Here is a 16947-nt window from a genome sequence, read left to right on the forward strand (position 1 = left end):
GGATTGAATTAATACAACTTCTTGTAATTAGACCTCGCTAAATCTTTACATTTAGCTTGGATATGAGAGAAAGTTGAATAATTTGGATTTGGATTGCATAAATGACACATATGCTCACTTAAAAAAAAAAATTAGGTTTTTAAATGGACAAGATTCCCGATGTGGAAATGTAAAGCATTTAAAGTCTTAAAGCTTTTACTGGGAACGAACTGTTCAATAGCACTACGAAAAGCGTCGTTGAAAATATTAGCGGCATCATCAACAGACTATTGTGAAAATATGGTATTCAAATTGAATAAATTAAGGAATTAAAAGGTAGAAACGTATAGTCACAGGAATTTAAATCATAGTAAGTACTAAGTACGAGTGGATGTGACACCGTCACAAGAATGAAATGATACCAATTTATGTAGATGATAATGATAGGTGTGGAATAGATATCGTATTTAGCCAAAGAAAATGTCCACTATGCAGGAGTCGGCATAAAAAGGAATGATATCCAACAACAATCTAACCAAGAAAAAAGGTCAAGTCCCAAACTGTCTTCAAACAAATTCTCCACTATTAAGTAGTGATATATCTATTTTTCGACCAAATCTACTTATTCTTTGATAACAAAGAACCTAAAGTTAACACACAAATGTCACAAATATATTCATGCAACAAATCTATATTAATTTTAACCGTTAAAATTTAGCGTACATCACTTAGTCAGTTTCAAAGAAAAATAACCATGATAATATGAAACACATTTGAGTCGTTGACAACACCAAAGAGGCAAAATCAGAAACTGGAAATACCAATTAGCAATAAAATTAAAAGGCCAGGGGAAGTGAAAAAGCTCTGATATCACAACAACAGGCTATTTTGTTTGTTTTTACTAGTGATAAAAGAATTAACATGAACTAAAATACGGGTTCTCATTCCTTCTGCTGTAACGGCAGTGACAGGTGGTTGGTAAAGGTGGGGTGAACATATTGGGGTAATTTTCGGATACAGCTGTTTTAGTGGTGATAGATTAGTGAACATTGACGTCATACGTCAGCCACCTGGTCTGTTATTGTTTAGATTCTAAACTTTAGAAATTTCGAATGAAATATAAAATTGTCTGTCGTTTGGTATAGATTGGTTAAATACTACACATAAGAAAAAGTTCCTTATTAAAAATAAATAAATAGGTAAAACTTAATAGTAAATAAGTATAACTTATTACTATCCACCGAAAAGCCATTGCCTATCTTGGTTTCGTTTATTCCCCAGGTAACGCCGAGTAATACTTTAATACATCTAGTAATATGTAAAATATTTGATCTTTTACATACTTCGTACAAACATAATGTATTTACGGCGTATTATATAGGCAAAATAGGTACATTATTGTAACAGTGATCAATTTAATATTGACAATATTATATTGTTCATTATATTATTATTTTAGCTCATCAGGGTAAAGTATATTTCGTTCACCGAGAGAAAGTGGTTGACGGTTGTACACAATTCAAAATGGGTTTCAAGGGGGACTAGGTCTTTTTTTCATGGTCAGATTTTTGTTGGTTTTATTATCATTATGTAGAGGAATAATAATATTAGAATATAGTGGTAAAACCATTCAAATTAATAGTATACTATTTAATACTTAACTAGAAAAATATGTATTTCTTTTTTTTTTGTATGATATGAATTATCATTAAATCCGAATCTAACACATCTTAATGGTGATCAATAATCTGTTCAATGACCGCAAATACATGAGCGCCTGCGGGGAGTTGCCAAGAGGCATACCACCCTGATATTTCATGTAATATTGTTTTATCTCTTTCAAAAACAATAAATAGTTTATACTATATTATCAGAAATTTTTGACTATGATCACCCCTCCTGATTTATAGTTCTGCAGATCAATCTGTGCAACTATACTATACAGTTGAGTGGCTTTCACATGTTGAAAAACTGATTTCAACAAACTATCTTTTTATAATATATGAAATTGTTGTGTCACGTGAATGACGATAAAACAAACAAATTATAACCATAGAATTTTATTTTTAAGTTATACTTATAATTTCTATATTATTTTTTGAGTTGTTAAATTTTATTTAAAAGTCTCCCAAAATATCCGGTAAAAGTAAAAATTTAAAAAGTAAATAAAAAAAAAATTGTTATGGAAATGGACACTCTCTGGCAAAAGCATTTCAAAAAAAAAATCTAATATTCAATTATAAAATGTATAGTATAGAATAAAGATATATTACGCTGAAGACTACAGCCTGCTACAATCTCCAGATTCTTAATCCCTAAAAAATTACTCACAATAATTAGTTTTTCAACAAATAATTTATTAGGTGTCCTCTAGATTTAGAGCTCTACCAAGAGCAGCTGGGAAAAGTTTAAAAATTTATTTAAAAAAAACTAACACGAATTATTAACTTCAGAAATTATTGTAATTTATCGTGTTTTCATTTTAAATTGTCCGTCTGTCGTCATATTTTTGAGCATTAACAATATTTCTATCCTTAATAAAATAAAAAGTGTGGTTTTAGACTTTTAATAGAAAGTGTACTTTGCGGAGTCAAAAAAAAATTTAAAAAATATCAAGTGCTCATATAATAATTGGGAAAAACTATCAAAAACAGCTGGATAAGGGAATATATTGTATTATTTTCAAAATATTATTGGCTCTTTTTATGCCACATTCATTCACATTTAAAACTATTTTTATTTTTATTTATTCGATGTATGTCCATTAAAATGTTGGTTATATTCAAGTCGAAAAGCCTGGAGCTTAGACGATAGTGTGTGTGTACTATTTATAATTAATATTTCATATATTAATATAATATTATCATTTATTATTCGATTGACGGTAATCGGCGAAATTCGTAAAACTGTAAAAGTATACGACTTCGACACTTGGCCGTTCTGGACCCACACTGCTAATTCGGAATTATTATGTATTTTTTGAATCTCGCACTCGGTAATAAAATATACTTCTCCTTCCATTCTACATTTATATGGCTAATAGCTAAGTAGCTTGTTGTAGTTGGTGACAATAAAAAATATAAATTTTAGGTTTCTAAGAACTTAAACATGAATATTTAGGTAGGTACTCTTTTGGAGAAACCCATTGCGGCGCTGCTAAATGGATCATTATTTTCTTTAACTCATCTTCATCGCCGTTCCAAACTAGAATTTATAAATTTAGATTTATAAAAAAAAATTGAATCGTGAGTTAGGGCTTAAGCGTATTCACATATCATAGGCGTGCGCAAACTTATGTAGCAGATGATGTGACTACAATTTTTTTTTACCACCCACCCCTCACTCTGCCACTATCACAAGAGCGTAAAAAAAAAATACCAAAAATAAAACGTACTCAAAATTGAAAATTGAAATAAAATAATGCATCTCTCGATTTCTGGAATGTGATGTCTTCGTCATCCAATATAAGAAAATGTACTGCTTATAAAGAAGTCCAGTTGACAATAATTACTATTTCGATATTCAGAGAACAGGTTGTTGCCCATACACTGTGGATCAGACAATACAACCACAATAGCCAGAGAGATAAGGTCGCTTAAATACAATATTCTCCCTTTTAAAGGACTATCTTTATTTGGACATTATATCCCATTTCCGGCCATCTATTCTCTCTGGAAACATCAACAAAGACCATATTATCAACAAGAGATAGCCCCCATACGTGTAACCATCAAGTTTTTCAAGAAGAATTCGATACGCATCGACTGAGAATAGTTATGTTCCGACTTGTATCGAAGTCTAAGCCCAATACAGGTTGGTATGTATCGCTCAAATATTGAACGTGTAACTTCTTGAACACTCAAAATTAAATCAGTTCACTCCAATTTCTTCCTTGAAAATCTGGCATATTACGTGAGTGTTGTACATATTTCATATTAGAAATGACTGATCCCTGAGTGCGATAAATGGGTTGTACGCTTAATGATTTGTGACTCACCGTCACCACATGTGAATATTATACCATTGCAACATTAGTGATAATTATGATTTGTATTTTAAATACTAAGGAAACGCAAATAAACAAGAATACATCGCATATCTATAGGTAAAAGGTAAAATTGAATCAAACCTAGTGTTGTATCAATTGACTAAAATGAGAAATAATAGTTATTTGTAAATATAGACTATATATTTTAATTAATTTTATAGTTTAAGGAGCAAAATAATTAAATAGTGTATTAACATAAAATAAATTGAAACAAACACATTATTTAATTTTAATGTATACCTTATGTTTATCAGATATTGTGTCAAAGAATAATATGTGTAGTAAATAATTAATAATGTAATATACATATAGATCATTCAATCTCTTATATACTTCTACAACAAGCAATAATAACTCTATGTTAAGTGACATTTACATATTTTAATGTTTTTTGTATAACAAATCACATATATTAGCATCATACACAATTATTCAATACAAATGAAACTTAAAACAAAATTATTTTACGTTATACATTAATAAAGAAAAATCAAAATGACTTGAAAAACAATAATTTTTTTATGTATATAACATAAGTGATATTAATAAGAGACATTCATATATATATATAATATATAATGATGAGTTGATTCAAAAATGAAATACATAAAACTTTTGAAATTTAACATCACATATTTGTAACTCAGTCTTTGCCGGGTCAAAAATTTACATTATCATCATTCATCATCATAAATTATTTATTAATAATAATGTGATTAAAAATAATATATTCTAATAAAAACCACACTTATTAAAAATTGAGCTTCTAAACATGAGTAAATCCATAAAAACTTAAATACTAACATAAAATATAAGTATATAAAAAGAAGAAAATATTTTTTTTTCTGTGTTCAAAATCTATAAACGATTATTTGAAATAAATGCTCGAAAAAAAAAGAAAAAAATGGTTTTGAATTTAGTGGGAAGAAAATAAATTCTATGATGTTTTATTTTCTGTAAAATCACAGATTAGCTTATAATAAGTATATTCAGTTATTATTTATCATCTCTATAGTTAGAGAGTCTTCTAGATGATAATAATGGCGATTGGGAAGGAGACCCGTGGGCTTCTTCCATGTCTTCATAGTTCTTGTCCCTTCCAAAATCCAATCGTATTTGAACTGGATTTGCAATATCCGGCACGTCATTTTTAGATTTTGATTCTTCAATTTGAATGTTAACGTTTTTGTTGTCAAATTCATTTTCATTAGGAATAGTTTCATTTTGTCCAAATTTGATAACTATTTCTGCTGTTTTAATTTGTAATTTCAAAAAAGATGGGTCTGACTGATTGCTTTGACATACAGCTGCTTGGTTACATTCACCTTCAGGATTTTCTCCTTGAGTTTTTCCTATTTGTATATGCCACGAGGTTCCAGTGTCACTTGAAATTGGTTTTTCAACAACTTCTTGTTCTCGATTATCGACCTCTTGAAATCTAATGGGATTATCTTCATTATTAAAAAATATATGAACATTACGTACACCTTTGAGATCAATACTGGTTTCATCATTTTGTTCAATAGGTGGTTTAAAAGGCACAACTGATGTAGCCGCATTAGTTTCAACTGAGCTACTTTCAGCAACATCAATGAGTATAGTTTGATTTTTTCGTGGTTTTTCTGGGGCATTTTGTACATATATTACCCTAAACATAATTAAGTAGTAAATAAATTAGAAAACATTTTAGGTATATTTAAAATCCAAATATTTTGATTAATAAGTTACCTATTATATGCTTTCCATCTTTGGCAAAGCATAAAATATGACTTGCACTGTATGTACATGAAAACAACACCACCTGTAAAGCCAATACCGACAACAATCAGTTTTGTCCAAAATGGCCAGTCCAACTGTCCACGTTCAACTTCTTCCAACGTTCGATCCATAAGTACATAGAGGGACCAACAAACACATGTCATAGCAATTATATGAAACAGCATTGCGCATACCAACTTTTTACGCTCCATACCAGACATTTCTAAATGCTCCCACTAAAAATACAAGATTTAAGATACACATTATCTTAATTCATAATAAAATAAATTTACTTGACTGAATGGTTTGGTTTTGGTTTGCATAATGAACTGAAATTTACATAATTCACAGCATCGTATATTTGATGATTTAATCCACTGTTGTAAACACACTTGATGCACAAATCGTAATGAACCAGCACAGTAACATGGTGCTATCAAAGGTGTGTCAATGTCGCCTTCACAGTGACATATTCTAAACAAAAATAATCAAAATATGAACATGGATTGCAATTGTTTTTCTGAAATAATTTATAATTAAAAGTTTTTGTTTTTGTTTTCGTACTATCTTGTATTTTATTTTAAAAGTTATTAATTTATTAAAAATGTCCAACAATTTGATAGGTAGTAATATAAACAATTATAATAATTATATTATAACCAGTGTATAGTAATATTTTGTTTTATGAAATTATCATTGTGTATATTGTACAATATCAATTATACCACATTAATGTTGAGTAGCATAAAAAAATAGATTAACCTCATTGTAGTTCACTAAAATAAAATTGGACGAATCATATATTTTAAGGGACTATAATACATTAGATTTATATAGATTAATTTAATGTTTATAGATTGCTTATGTATCTAAAACAACTATGGTTAACACTAATGTGGGAGGAACTGAAAAATGAAAATATCTCTACGTTTAAATATTATTTATATTACAACCATTTTTTTTTTTTTAACAAATAAAAATCTGATAACTTTAGAAAAATATACCTGCAAATGTCAAAATTCATAGAGGAAAAACTTGTGTTCCTAGAAAATCCTTCATCATTCTTCATTTTCTGAAAAATAAATTAGTAAAAATATTTAAGTCAATGGATATATGATATTTAGTAACATACATTTGAAAGAACAAAACGGATACTATATTTACATTATTTGTTTTATTTATAGTAAAAAGGTACTATTTTTCACATTGGCAGTAATTAGTATAAACAATGAATTAATATGATAGACATCATAAACCACAAATATCTTTTAAATAGTAATAAGCACCTTTAAGCAATTGAAACATATTTTTTTTTAAATATCAAATATTACATTTTTTTAGAATAATAATCATAAACTAAATAAATATTATAAACACTAATATATGGATAATTATTTTTTAACATATTATGGTGCTCAAAATTATCAATATAGTTTATACAAAATAATAATCCTATAGTTGATACTATCTTTAGTGTGGATAGCAATAGAGTATTTATGATATAAAATAAATACTATTGCATATGAGACATGACTAACAATTACATAACATAAAATTACTAAACGAGCAAACACAGAAAATATGCGTCAATTACAAATATGTTAAATTATATTTGATAAATTAATCATATTAAGTATATTATAAAGATAATAAGCATTCAATAACCACTTAATTAATTAATTAATGAGCTGTGAATATTAAATAAATAATAATACCTAATAAGTTATTAAATAAATGTAGTAATTAAATAAGATTTTTAGTACTAGGGTTTGAGTAAAATCAAAAACAGAATTTTTTATTTTATTAACATACATATAAAACAAACAAAAATAAAAGTAAAAATAATAAAGTTTAATATTTTTTTTAGAAATACATAATGATTATTAGTTAATAATAAAAGGTTTGTTTCAGTAACAAGTTTTGTGTAAAAAAATATGTTTATCATTAAAGATTATATCATATGATTAAAGTTTAAAGTCAATTTTTTTTCAGAGGGACACTAGTACAATTTATTTTTTGTAGTTTGAGTGAGTCACCAATAATAGAAATGTTGTAATTTTTAATACCTAACTATAATATATTAGCTGACCTCAATTGAATGTATTAAAAGTTAACAATTAAAGGCATTGGAGCCAATGAGCGTTTTTAATACAAAAATGTATCTTGTCAGAAAAACTCTTACATCCTGTAGAATATTCGGATACTGTTAACTTTTTTTAATTTAAAATAATAACATTTTGCAGGTTGGCATTGGCAAAGCATTTCAAAATTTTAATTACAGAAGCTAAGTTATAAATTTAAACAATGCATAATATTTATTATTTTTCAAACCTATTTTTTTAGGAATATTTAAAGTTTTACAGAAATATGTGCTTTGATCTGACCTAAAAAAATTCTTATCTTTCAAATAAAAATGAATTATCAAAATCTGACATATCAATGACATTAGAGTTTTTATAATATACCACATCAAATTTCCTTAAGTAGAAAATATGGGAAGTAGATTAGTACAAAAGTATTATAAAAGTAATAGCATAATAAAATATAACTTTCAAGTTATTAAAATGTTATTTTCAAACCAGAAATTAATAAAAAAAAATAAAGTAAAAACAACATTCTAAGCAGTAAGCACTCTATACAAGAAAAATCACCAACTTAGCTATAATAGGTATCTAAAGAAAAAAAATTGCTGACAAACTAAAATATCACAATATTATTAATCGCACTCCATAGGTTAAATAAATTAAAAATTAATCTATTTATATAAATATAAGGCGGCAAAAAATGATACATTTAAGGCACATTCAAACACAAAGCAGGCTGCCCGCGTCGTCTCTGTAAAATAAAACAACTGGATTGCTGCCCGCCGCAATCAGCGTACTGACAGTCCGTAAACACGCCCTGTTTGACCGCACCTTTAATATATTATACTATAGGGTGTTTAGAAAACAAAACAAAATGTTTTTAAGAATTTAAATTTTGAACAATATGTATACCTAATGATCAATTAATATGAGTTGAAAAAATATTTAAGTCTAGAATAAAATAATAGTTTAATCACTTGTAGATGTATAAAAACTCATTGTGAATCATAGAAATGTAGATTTTGATATGACTTTAGATGTAACTAAATAAGTACCAACTTTTTAAATGTATATATGTATTAGAAATTATAATTTTAGATGTTAAATTTCAGAAAAAAAAAAGTTTATTAAAACTTTTAATGTAAATTAAATGGAAACAATTTTAGCTAGGTACAAACTTGATACATTTTATATTAAAAATTAGTTTGTAATTATGAAGGTATAGCCAGGAATAGTCTTATAGGTCATTGAGGTTATTAAATAAAAAAATAATCTAAAGTGTAGGTGATATATAAAGGATGATAAGGTTGTTTCATGGATTTGTTATTGTTTTCTTTTTTTTGACAAGCAGAAAAATACTTACTTTAAATCTAAGTTTAATAACCTTCAGTTCAAGATAAAAAAATTAATTATGTGTTATGATAAATAACCAATAAATTGAGAAACTATTAGGTAATAACAAATATCTATCAGCTTACATTTAATTATGTTTATATATGTATACATAGATTAGGTGGTCTAAAAAACTAATGATGTCAATGTTTGGCAGAAGGTAAAGTACCCAGGGCTGGATTGGCCCGGCAAGTTACCAAGTAAAACATGGTGAGCCATGACAATTTTAGGCCGTTTAAGTCATATTAAGATATTAAGTTTGTAAGTAGACCAAATTTTTTTAATCTAGCCCTGCTATCACATGAAGTTATTCTCTATAGTCTAAAAATAATTGAATATTAATAAAAATTGTTTGGGTTATCTAAATCAACTTTTTTTCATTATACAGTATGTACAAAACTAGCACCATGTTTTTATTATACCTAATTTATTATTATCATGATATTCTCGGATATGGCCATGTCAATAAATATGAATAAATATAATATTACATAATGTCCAATTGGCTGGGTTTTATCACTGGAGTTATAGTAAAAATTTACACAATTATTTAGAGTGTAGTTGTAGTACTATAAAACTAAAATTAAGACAATAAATGGTTTTCTGAAAGAATCGTTTCCATTAAACAGTAAATTTATGATCTCACACCTAAATAATAGATACAGATATTTTATATGTTTATAAAAAAGAAGTAAATGAAAAAATTTGTCATGAATTTTGGATCAAGTAATTGTAGTTTAATTGCACTTTAAATCCATATTAATTATATATATAATCATTGACAGAATTGGTATAGTAGGTGCACAGCATTACTAACAACACTAACCAATACAACATAAAGTTACTCAAATATTCAACTAAGATTAAAGTAATTGTCAGAATTCAGTTATTAATTATCAGTAGGGCTAAGGACACAATGACCTTAAAATGACCTAGATATATTTGAATTTGGTATAAAAAAAAATTAAAATTAAACATAAACGTACAATAAGTAAAAATAGTTATAGCAAAATATGAACTCATGTTTATAAACTTTTATAGACTCTGTTTATCTCTAATTGTAATTTTCAAACTATATTACAAACTTTTTTTTAAATATTATACTGTGTTTGTACCTTTATTCCCAATATAAATGTATTCATAACTACTGATAATTAAAATTGAAATACAAGACAATATGTCAGCTTATAAATTTTAAAATAAAAAATATATTATATTATCATACTAGTTTTATACAGATATGGCTCATTAATCATTTAATAAGTTAAATATATAAATATTATAACAATATTAATTATTTGATATAATGGATACAAACAGCACATTTAACAATAAACATGCAGTAAAAACTATATTTATTCAATTGACCTGTATACTAAAGTTTGAATTTTATAAATGTAACAATACAATGTCATACATGTACCTACATTTTTTAAAATTGCATGTATAAATATATTTAAAATTTCTACAGTAATAGATATAATAAGTAATTATAAATGGAATGTTGGAAAAATCAGGACCAGAAAAGTGAAGTCTTCCAGGGATGGCATCTCTAAGTAAATATTTTGAAGAATAGGTCATCTGCAGTGGCGTTCACAATGAATGTTCAATGCACCCAGTATTTTTGTACAATATATAGGTATAGACTATAGAGGTAGGTATAAAAATTAATAAAATTAAATAATATTTTGATATATATATATGTATATATATATTTACACACTTATACTAAACCCTCCCTCCACCCCAATGAAAATATCTGTGTACACCAATAGTCCCTTGCACAATTTATAAAAATAATTGCCTTATAAATTACCTAAAAGAAGCACTTACATATCTCGATTAATAACAAATTTAGATAAGTTAGCCACTCTTTGAGTATTCAACATAGTTTAATATTGATAGATTTTACATAAATCATAATACCTATATATTATTTTGTTTTTTATATGCTAAATAAAAGTGTAGGTCATTAATACATTAACTTTACTCGGACACTAGGTAAGTGTCCATAACTCACATATAAACCAACAATGCAACCTATAGGTATTCCATTCAAAAGAAAATTCTCAAGCAGATTTTCATCCAGTAAATCACATTTCTCACAGGTGGTGAGTAGGCCACAATAACAAACAAGACAAGTTTGTACCATTTGGGAAGATATTGAGATTTAACTTTGGGAAACATGGTTCATAGGCTAGCCACATAGGGTAGTAAATGGTAGAGTGTGAGCCTTAGCGCTATCATAGTTGCCAGTCATAATGAGCAGAAATGGATACCTTGGTATTTTCTTTTAGAATAGAGTTTGCATGTATCATTACTTATTAGGCTTACAAGTTTAACTGATATTTTTAAACGCAATATAATATACTCATTATTAATAGGACCAGACTAAATACAAAATACTTACTGGATATTGTGAAACTACTTGCACATCTGTAGGGTCAGATATGGGCAATTTTTCTTGCATGGCTGGGCTGTTTATTCGTAGGTCTCCAATTGATTACTGACTACTGAAAAAACAACAATTTGTTGAGCAGTACCAAATTAATAATAAGAAAGGAAAACGTAACAGTTGCACTATACATGACTAATAGTTGTTTCTTGAGTAGAATAAGAATTAACAACAATATTATAATTTATAATAGTGGTAGTTATTGTAAATCATAATGATGATAAATGATGATAATTGATAGGCAAGACATTTATATTTATAAAAAATAATATTAACAATATGAAATACCAGCACTACAACAATATACATTAAAGGCACAAAGAACGACGTCGAAAAGCGGCGCGAGCGTCAGTCAGAAAAAAATTAAATAATGATCAACAGAGTACATGGGTCATGGGTACGTACCCGAGTACACTGGCCCAGATGCAAGTCGCAGATACGACGTTCTGTACGGACGACGACTGCAACGCCACGAAGATTGCAATGCTCATGTCGTCGTCTTCCAACAGGTTCAACGTATCCCGTCCGGTCGCTAAAGCGTGTGGCCACTGGCCGATGAAGAACAATGTTCACGTTCACACGCACTACGCAGGCACGTAGCAGTGCAGCTGCAGCACTGCCGTCTGTCACACAAAGAAATCGTATATCGAACAAAAAAAATCGAGAAATAATGATAGGACAGTAACAACTGCAGTAAGACGCCACTGCGGCAGCGAGAGCAGCCGAGCAAGCACGACTGAGTAGTGGCCGGTGAGCGACGGCCAGCGACGGTCGCGTCGTAAACTCGCTATATAGATAGTCGCAAGGTGTCCCGGACCCGGCCGCAGGCCGCAGCACCGTACCAACCATGGAAAAGAGATTAACCCACCTCAATACCATAAACCCCATAAGCTTATAAACCAATCTCAGTTGTAGTATAGTAGTTGTTGACGTCACTGCGATGCGTTCTTATCATTAATAGATCATAAAAACCCACAGATATGGATAATAAATATTATCTAACCTATACTATCTATATCTGTGTAAAAAACTAAAAACCACAAATTTAATCAACAAAATGTATGAATATAGATAATACATTAATACATGATGTATTCTGTACATATATTTTATAATTATTTTAAATTTTATCGATTGACCGTGGTTTTATCGATTTGTTTATGAAGACTAAATTAAATTAGACTTTATGATATTATCTAGAGAACCTATAATAGTATTATCTATATCTGTGCCACGATTTAAGATATAGCCACGATTATAGAATAGATCCCTAGAATAATACGACATAATAATGATCTGTAGTCTGTAATACTCTATGAGCCTGAAGCTCATACTCTTTATAGACAAATAATATTATTTATCTTTGACGACTATTCACGCAGATAATAAAGTCATTATCTATATGATTGTACTGCAACGCCACTTTGGACTAAAATAAATTATAGCTTAGAATTATCTTTTATGAATACAGAACACAGTAAAGTCAGTAAAGATATTCAGTATCACGATGTAGAGAAGATGTCTTCTTACACGATGTAGATCTTCTCTACATCGTGTTCAGTATCTATACTAGAAAGTTTAAAATCAGATTACCTATGTCAATTGTCAATATCGACATACCTATTACTATCGTGTAGTACTTCTTTAAAGATGTCCAAAGTCCAATCAACAATTGTCTACCTACTTATGCCATCTGCCCATCTAGTACTCAAAGCAAATAACTATTATAATTTTATCAAATCTTCCAGTCTTTCTTCGATTTCTTCAAACTTCTTTCCTTGTACCGTTAACGCCAGGTCGTCTGCGTATAATATATAAAATGTTGCGTTACCGGTTGGTCATTCGTGTAGATGTTGAACAGCATTAAATAGAGCAAAACTCTAAATAAGTGATATACAAACACAGTTATTATTACTTTTTTTGAGACATTATTTTAAGGATTAAGTTCAAATTTGAAAGTAATTAGAACTGTGTGTGTCGTGTGACGCTGGCACGCATGTTTGAAATTTGCCTTAAAAGCAATAAAAGCCATCACACTAAAATTATTATTGTAATACAAATTGTAACCTAATTTTCAAATTTGTACACCCCTTCCCATAACTTGTGAAAACCATGCTTTTTGACACGTACCAACAAAAATAATATAAGTTTAATTATTAAGGTTAAAGTGGAACATTTAAAGCAGTTTCTACAATTAATACTAGTTGGATAACAATAAAATAATAAAAATCGTTGTACCGGAACATTTTTATATTATACGTATGTCAAATTTTGTCAACATATGAAATGCAATTATGGTTCATAAAAAGATTATTTGGCTTTCTTAGACTGAGTTATAATTGTATGTATAACATTTTCATACTGTGCAAAAAAAAAAAAAATTTAAAGATGCATAATGGTATTTAAATTGCTAATTGCTTATAGATATTTATTATTTACCTTTTTTTCTCGAGTTTTAACGAATGTTGAAAATATTTATATATTGTTCTTTATGTAGAAAACAAAACAATTCAAATGACACCATTGTGTCGAATTGACACTGTCAATATTTAAATTCTATGTAAAAATATCAACAGAAGTTAAATTAAAGAAAAATAATGATGGGAAAACTCAAAACACGGGTACCCGCAGACAAATTTTATGCCCAATGTTCCCCGGGAGAAAGAGGTTTCACACAATTCAAAAAGAGTCGTTTATGAATTTAATTAAAGTTATAAATAATAAAAGTTTATTTATCTAATTTATGATATTTAATGTACCTATATGCAAAACTTGCTAAAAAATTGTTCAATCATTGTAAAAAAGTCACATACAAACACAAATAATGTTCTTGCCATCAAGTTTTTTAAGAAGTCAGATTCACTCTTATTTTTAAACTAATGAAGCTACGGCGATGTGCTGAGGGTAAATTTGGTATGTTACGCACTTGTAAGAAAGAGACAACAAATGCCAGTATTACGATCTCTTAACGAAAAATAAAAATTACAGTAAAACCTCGATTATCGGAAACTTCGGTTAAACGAACCCTCTATTATCCGAACTACAATTAGCGTATCCAAACTTTGTGAAACTTGGTTGTAGAAAAGCGCGTTGCAGCTCATCGCCAAATGAAAATCGATAATTTTGTCATAAAAATATAACAAACATTGTATGTTCCAAACTATGAAAATGAAATGTACCTGTTTCTTATAATGTAATGTGAGTAACTCTAATATAACATTAATAATAATAAATCTGTATATATTGTGTATAATATAAAATATTTAACTGTGTTAAACTGTATTTATTTTTTTAATTTCCAATATCCGAACTTTTGCGTATTTGAACTTGGCGATGTCGATGTGGTCCCAATTAGTTTGGATAATCGAGGACATATTGTATATATTTTTTGATTGCAGTAAACCTGCTGAAAAATAAAAACTTCTATACACTGCAATGTCGAAATCTACTACTTACCTAGAATTTGACTACTGGAAAAATATTGTACTCTTTATAATGTTTGTTCATTAATTTTATATTTTAATAGTTTATACAATATAGGTACATGAATATAATATTACAATTTCTAATTATACATATTAATTATTATGTAATAAGTTAATATTAATTTTATTTCAATAAATTATCAGTATTCTACCAATTAATTAAATAATATTAACTTTTGAAGCATTGTGTAAAACGTATCAATGATATATAGATATTAGGCGAAAAATAAAAGTTGTGTATATGTTAAGTGACGTACGCTTAAATTAATCGTTCCCTTTTATTGGTTTGGAAAAAATGCCAGAGTATATGATATATTATATATTCGTGGCATAAAATATTAATTTTAGGTTAAAAGAATTCAATTTAAGTACTAATATAATCTGAAAACCAACTTACGGGTACTTAAATATCGTTACATCAACTCTTCCAGTGACACCTATCTGTGCGACTGCATGTGCCATATTTAGATTGCAGAAATGCAATAAATATTACTCTGCCACTGATGAAACAGGTATCTTCATCACCAACATCTCGTTCTGAACTGCGCAAATAGGGGGGGGGGGGTAGGGAGTATTAGTATCACCAAGTTTAAAATTAGCACCTTCAAATAATGTTCGTGTTTATGTATCAACAACTTCTTCTTTCAAAAAAAAAAAAACTAAATTGAGAAAATGCATTTTCAGCACCCTTAGTTTCTTTTATTAAAATTGCACCTATGCTGAACTGAAACTTAAAAGTATCGAGATTCAAGATATTTGATGAAAACGATCTGAACAGAATTATTTAATTGAGTACCTAATTACATGTTATATAATGATAGTTAATAGGTAATAAATTAATAAGTAATAATGATTCGGCTATCTTATTTCCCTACCACTTGGAAATCAGCACTAATTATCACTATACTTAAACCAGGCAAACAACCTGATATGTCTGAATCGTATAGACCTGCAGAGGTATTCAAACGTGCGTCGCTGCTCCCATGGGGCGTCGCGAGAGTTTGCAAAGAGAGCCGCGTAAAAGCACCGAAAACCATCATCATACCTAGGTCTTATATAATTATTATAAATATTATTTGCAATCATTATGGAAATGAAAACGACACACCTTACTATCCGACCATTTGAAGTTTAATTTCTAGTGCTAAAGTCAATGTTATTATCACACACATAACATATTTCCCATATTGTATCCGTGTGTTGTTTCAATTTTTTCATTATAATTTGGGAGCCGTAAAAATATTGTGAACACCTAAAGGAGCCGCGTGTTGAAAAAGTTTTAATACCTCTGGTCTACCAATCAGCTTACTACCCACGTTTGGAAAAATTTTTGATAAACTCCTCCTCAAAAGACTTGAGTCTATCGCACTCAAACAAAATGCTCTTCCCAGCTTTCAATTCGGTTTCCGTGCCAAACATGCAACTTTTCACCAGCTCCACCGCGTAGTGGACCACATTGCTACATCTCTAGAAACAAAAAAATACTGCTCAAGACTTTTTCTCGACGTAGCTCAAGCCTTTGACACCGTTTGAAATTATTATCATTATTAAAACTTAAAAAAATCTTCCCGGCACCCTATTATCTACTTCTAAAAACATACCTAAATAACAGAACATTCAGAGACAAATTAAAAACCACATTTTCCAGTGCACAAAACATTCTAGCCGATGTCCCTCAGAGAAGCGACATCGCTCCTTTCCTATACACATTGAAAACACATTCCTATCCAGATTCTACACCTAGGT

The 16947-nt window shown here is 28.7% G+C and overlaps 1 protein-coding gene across 3 annotated transcripts; it reads right to left on the reverse strand.

Moving 5' to 3' along the window:
• Positions 1 to 4388: 4388 nt before the first annotated feature.
• LOC107173064 (uncharacterized) lies at positions 4389 to 12445 on the reverse strand. Of its 3 annotated transcripts, none has more exons than XM_015523430.2 (6): positions 12122 to 12445; positions 11672 to 11771; positions 6790 to 6857; positions 6079 to 6259; positions 5756 to 6021; positions 4389 to 5675 (listed from the first exon to the last, which is right to left on the reverse strand). In XM_015523430.2, exons 2-6 carry the CDS (start codon positions 11729 to 11731, stop codon positions 5024 to 5026), a joined length of 1227 nt encoding a protein of 408 aa, XP_015378916.1. In that variant the 5' UTR covers positions 11732 to 11771; positions 12122 to 12445; the 3' UTR covers positions 4389 to 5023. The 3 variants fall into 3 exon arrangements, with proteins under 3 accessions (XP_015378916.1, XP_015378915.1, XP_089076278.1); XM_015523429.2 differs by having other exon boundaries at positions 11672 to 11774; XM_089220152.1 differs by lacking the exons at positions 11672 to 11771; positions 12122 to 12445 and adding an exon at positions 8847 to 8865.
• Between the last annotated feature and the right edge of the window lie 4502 nt (positions 12446 to 16947).

Source organism: Diuraphis noxia, unplaced genomic scaffold (assembly GCF_037042655.1).
Source record: "Diuraphis noxia isolate RWA-SAM2 unplaced genomic scaffold, SU_Dnox_SAM2 contig0002, whole genome shotgun sequence".
NCBI classification, from domain to species: domain Eukaryota; kingdom Metazoa; phylum Arthropoda; class Insecta; order Hemiptera; family Aphididae; genus Diuraphis; species Diuraphis noxia.

What these genes read in the sequence shown, in the direction of transcription:
- LOC107173064 (XM_015523430.2), bottom strand. Translation starts at nt 11,731, where the DNA reads ATGCAAGAAAAATTGCCCATATCTGACCCTACAGATGTGCAAGTAGTT. An exon ending in AAGTAGTTTCACAATATCCA is followed by an intron (nt 6,858 to 11,671) that starts GTAAGTATTTTG and finishes TTTATTTTTCAG; the next exon opens with AAAATGAAGAATGATGAAGG. An exon ending in AAACCAAACCATTCAGTCAA is followed by an intron (nt 6,022 to 6,078) that starts GTAAATTTATTT and finishes TTGTATTTTTAG; the next exon opens with TGGGAGCATTTAGAAATGTC.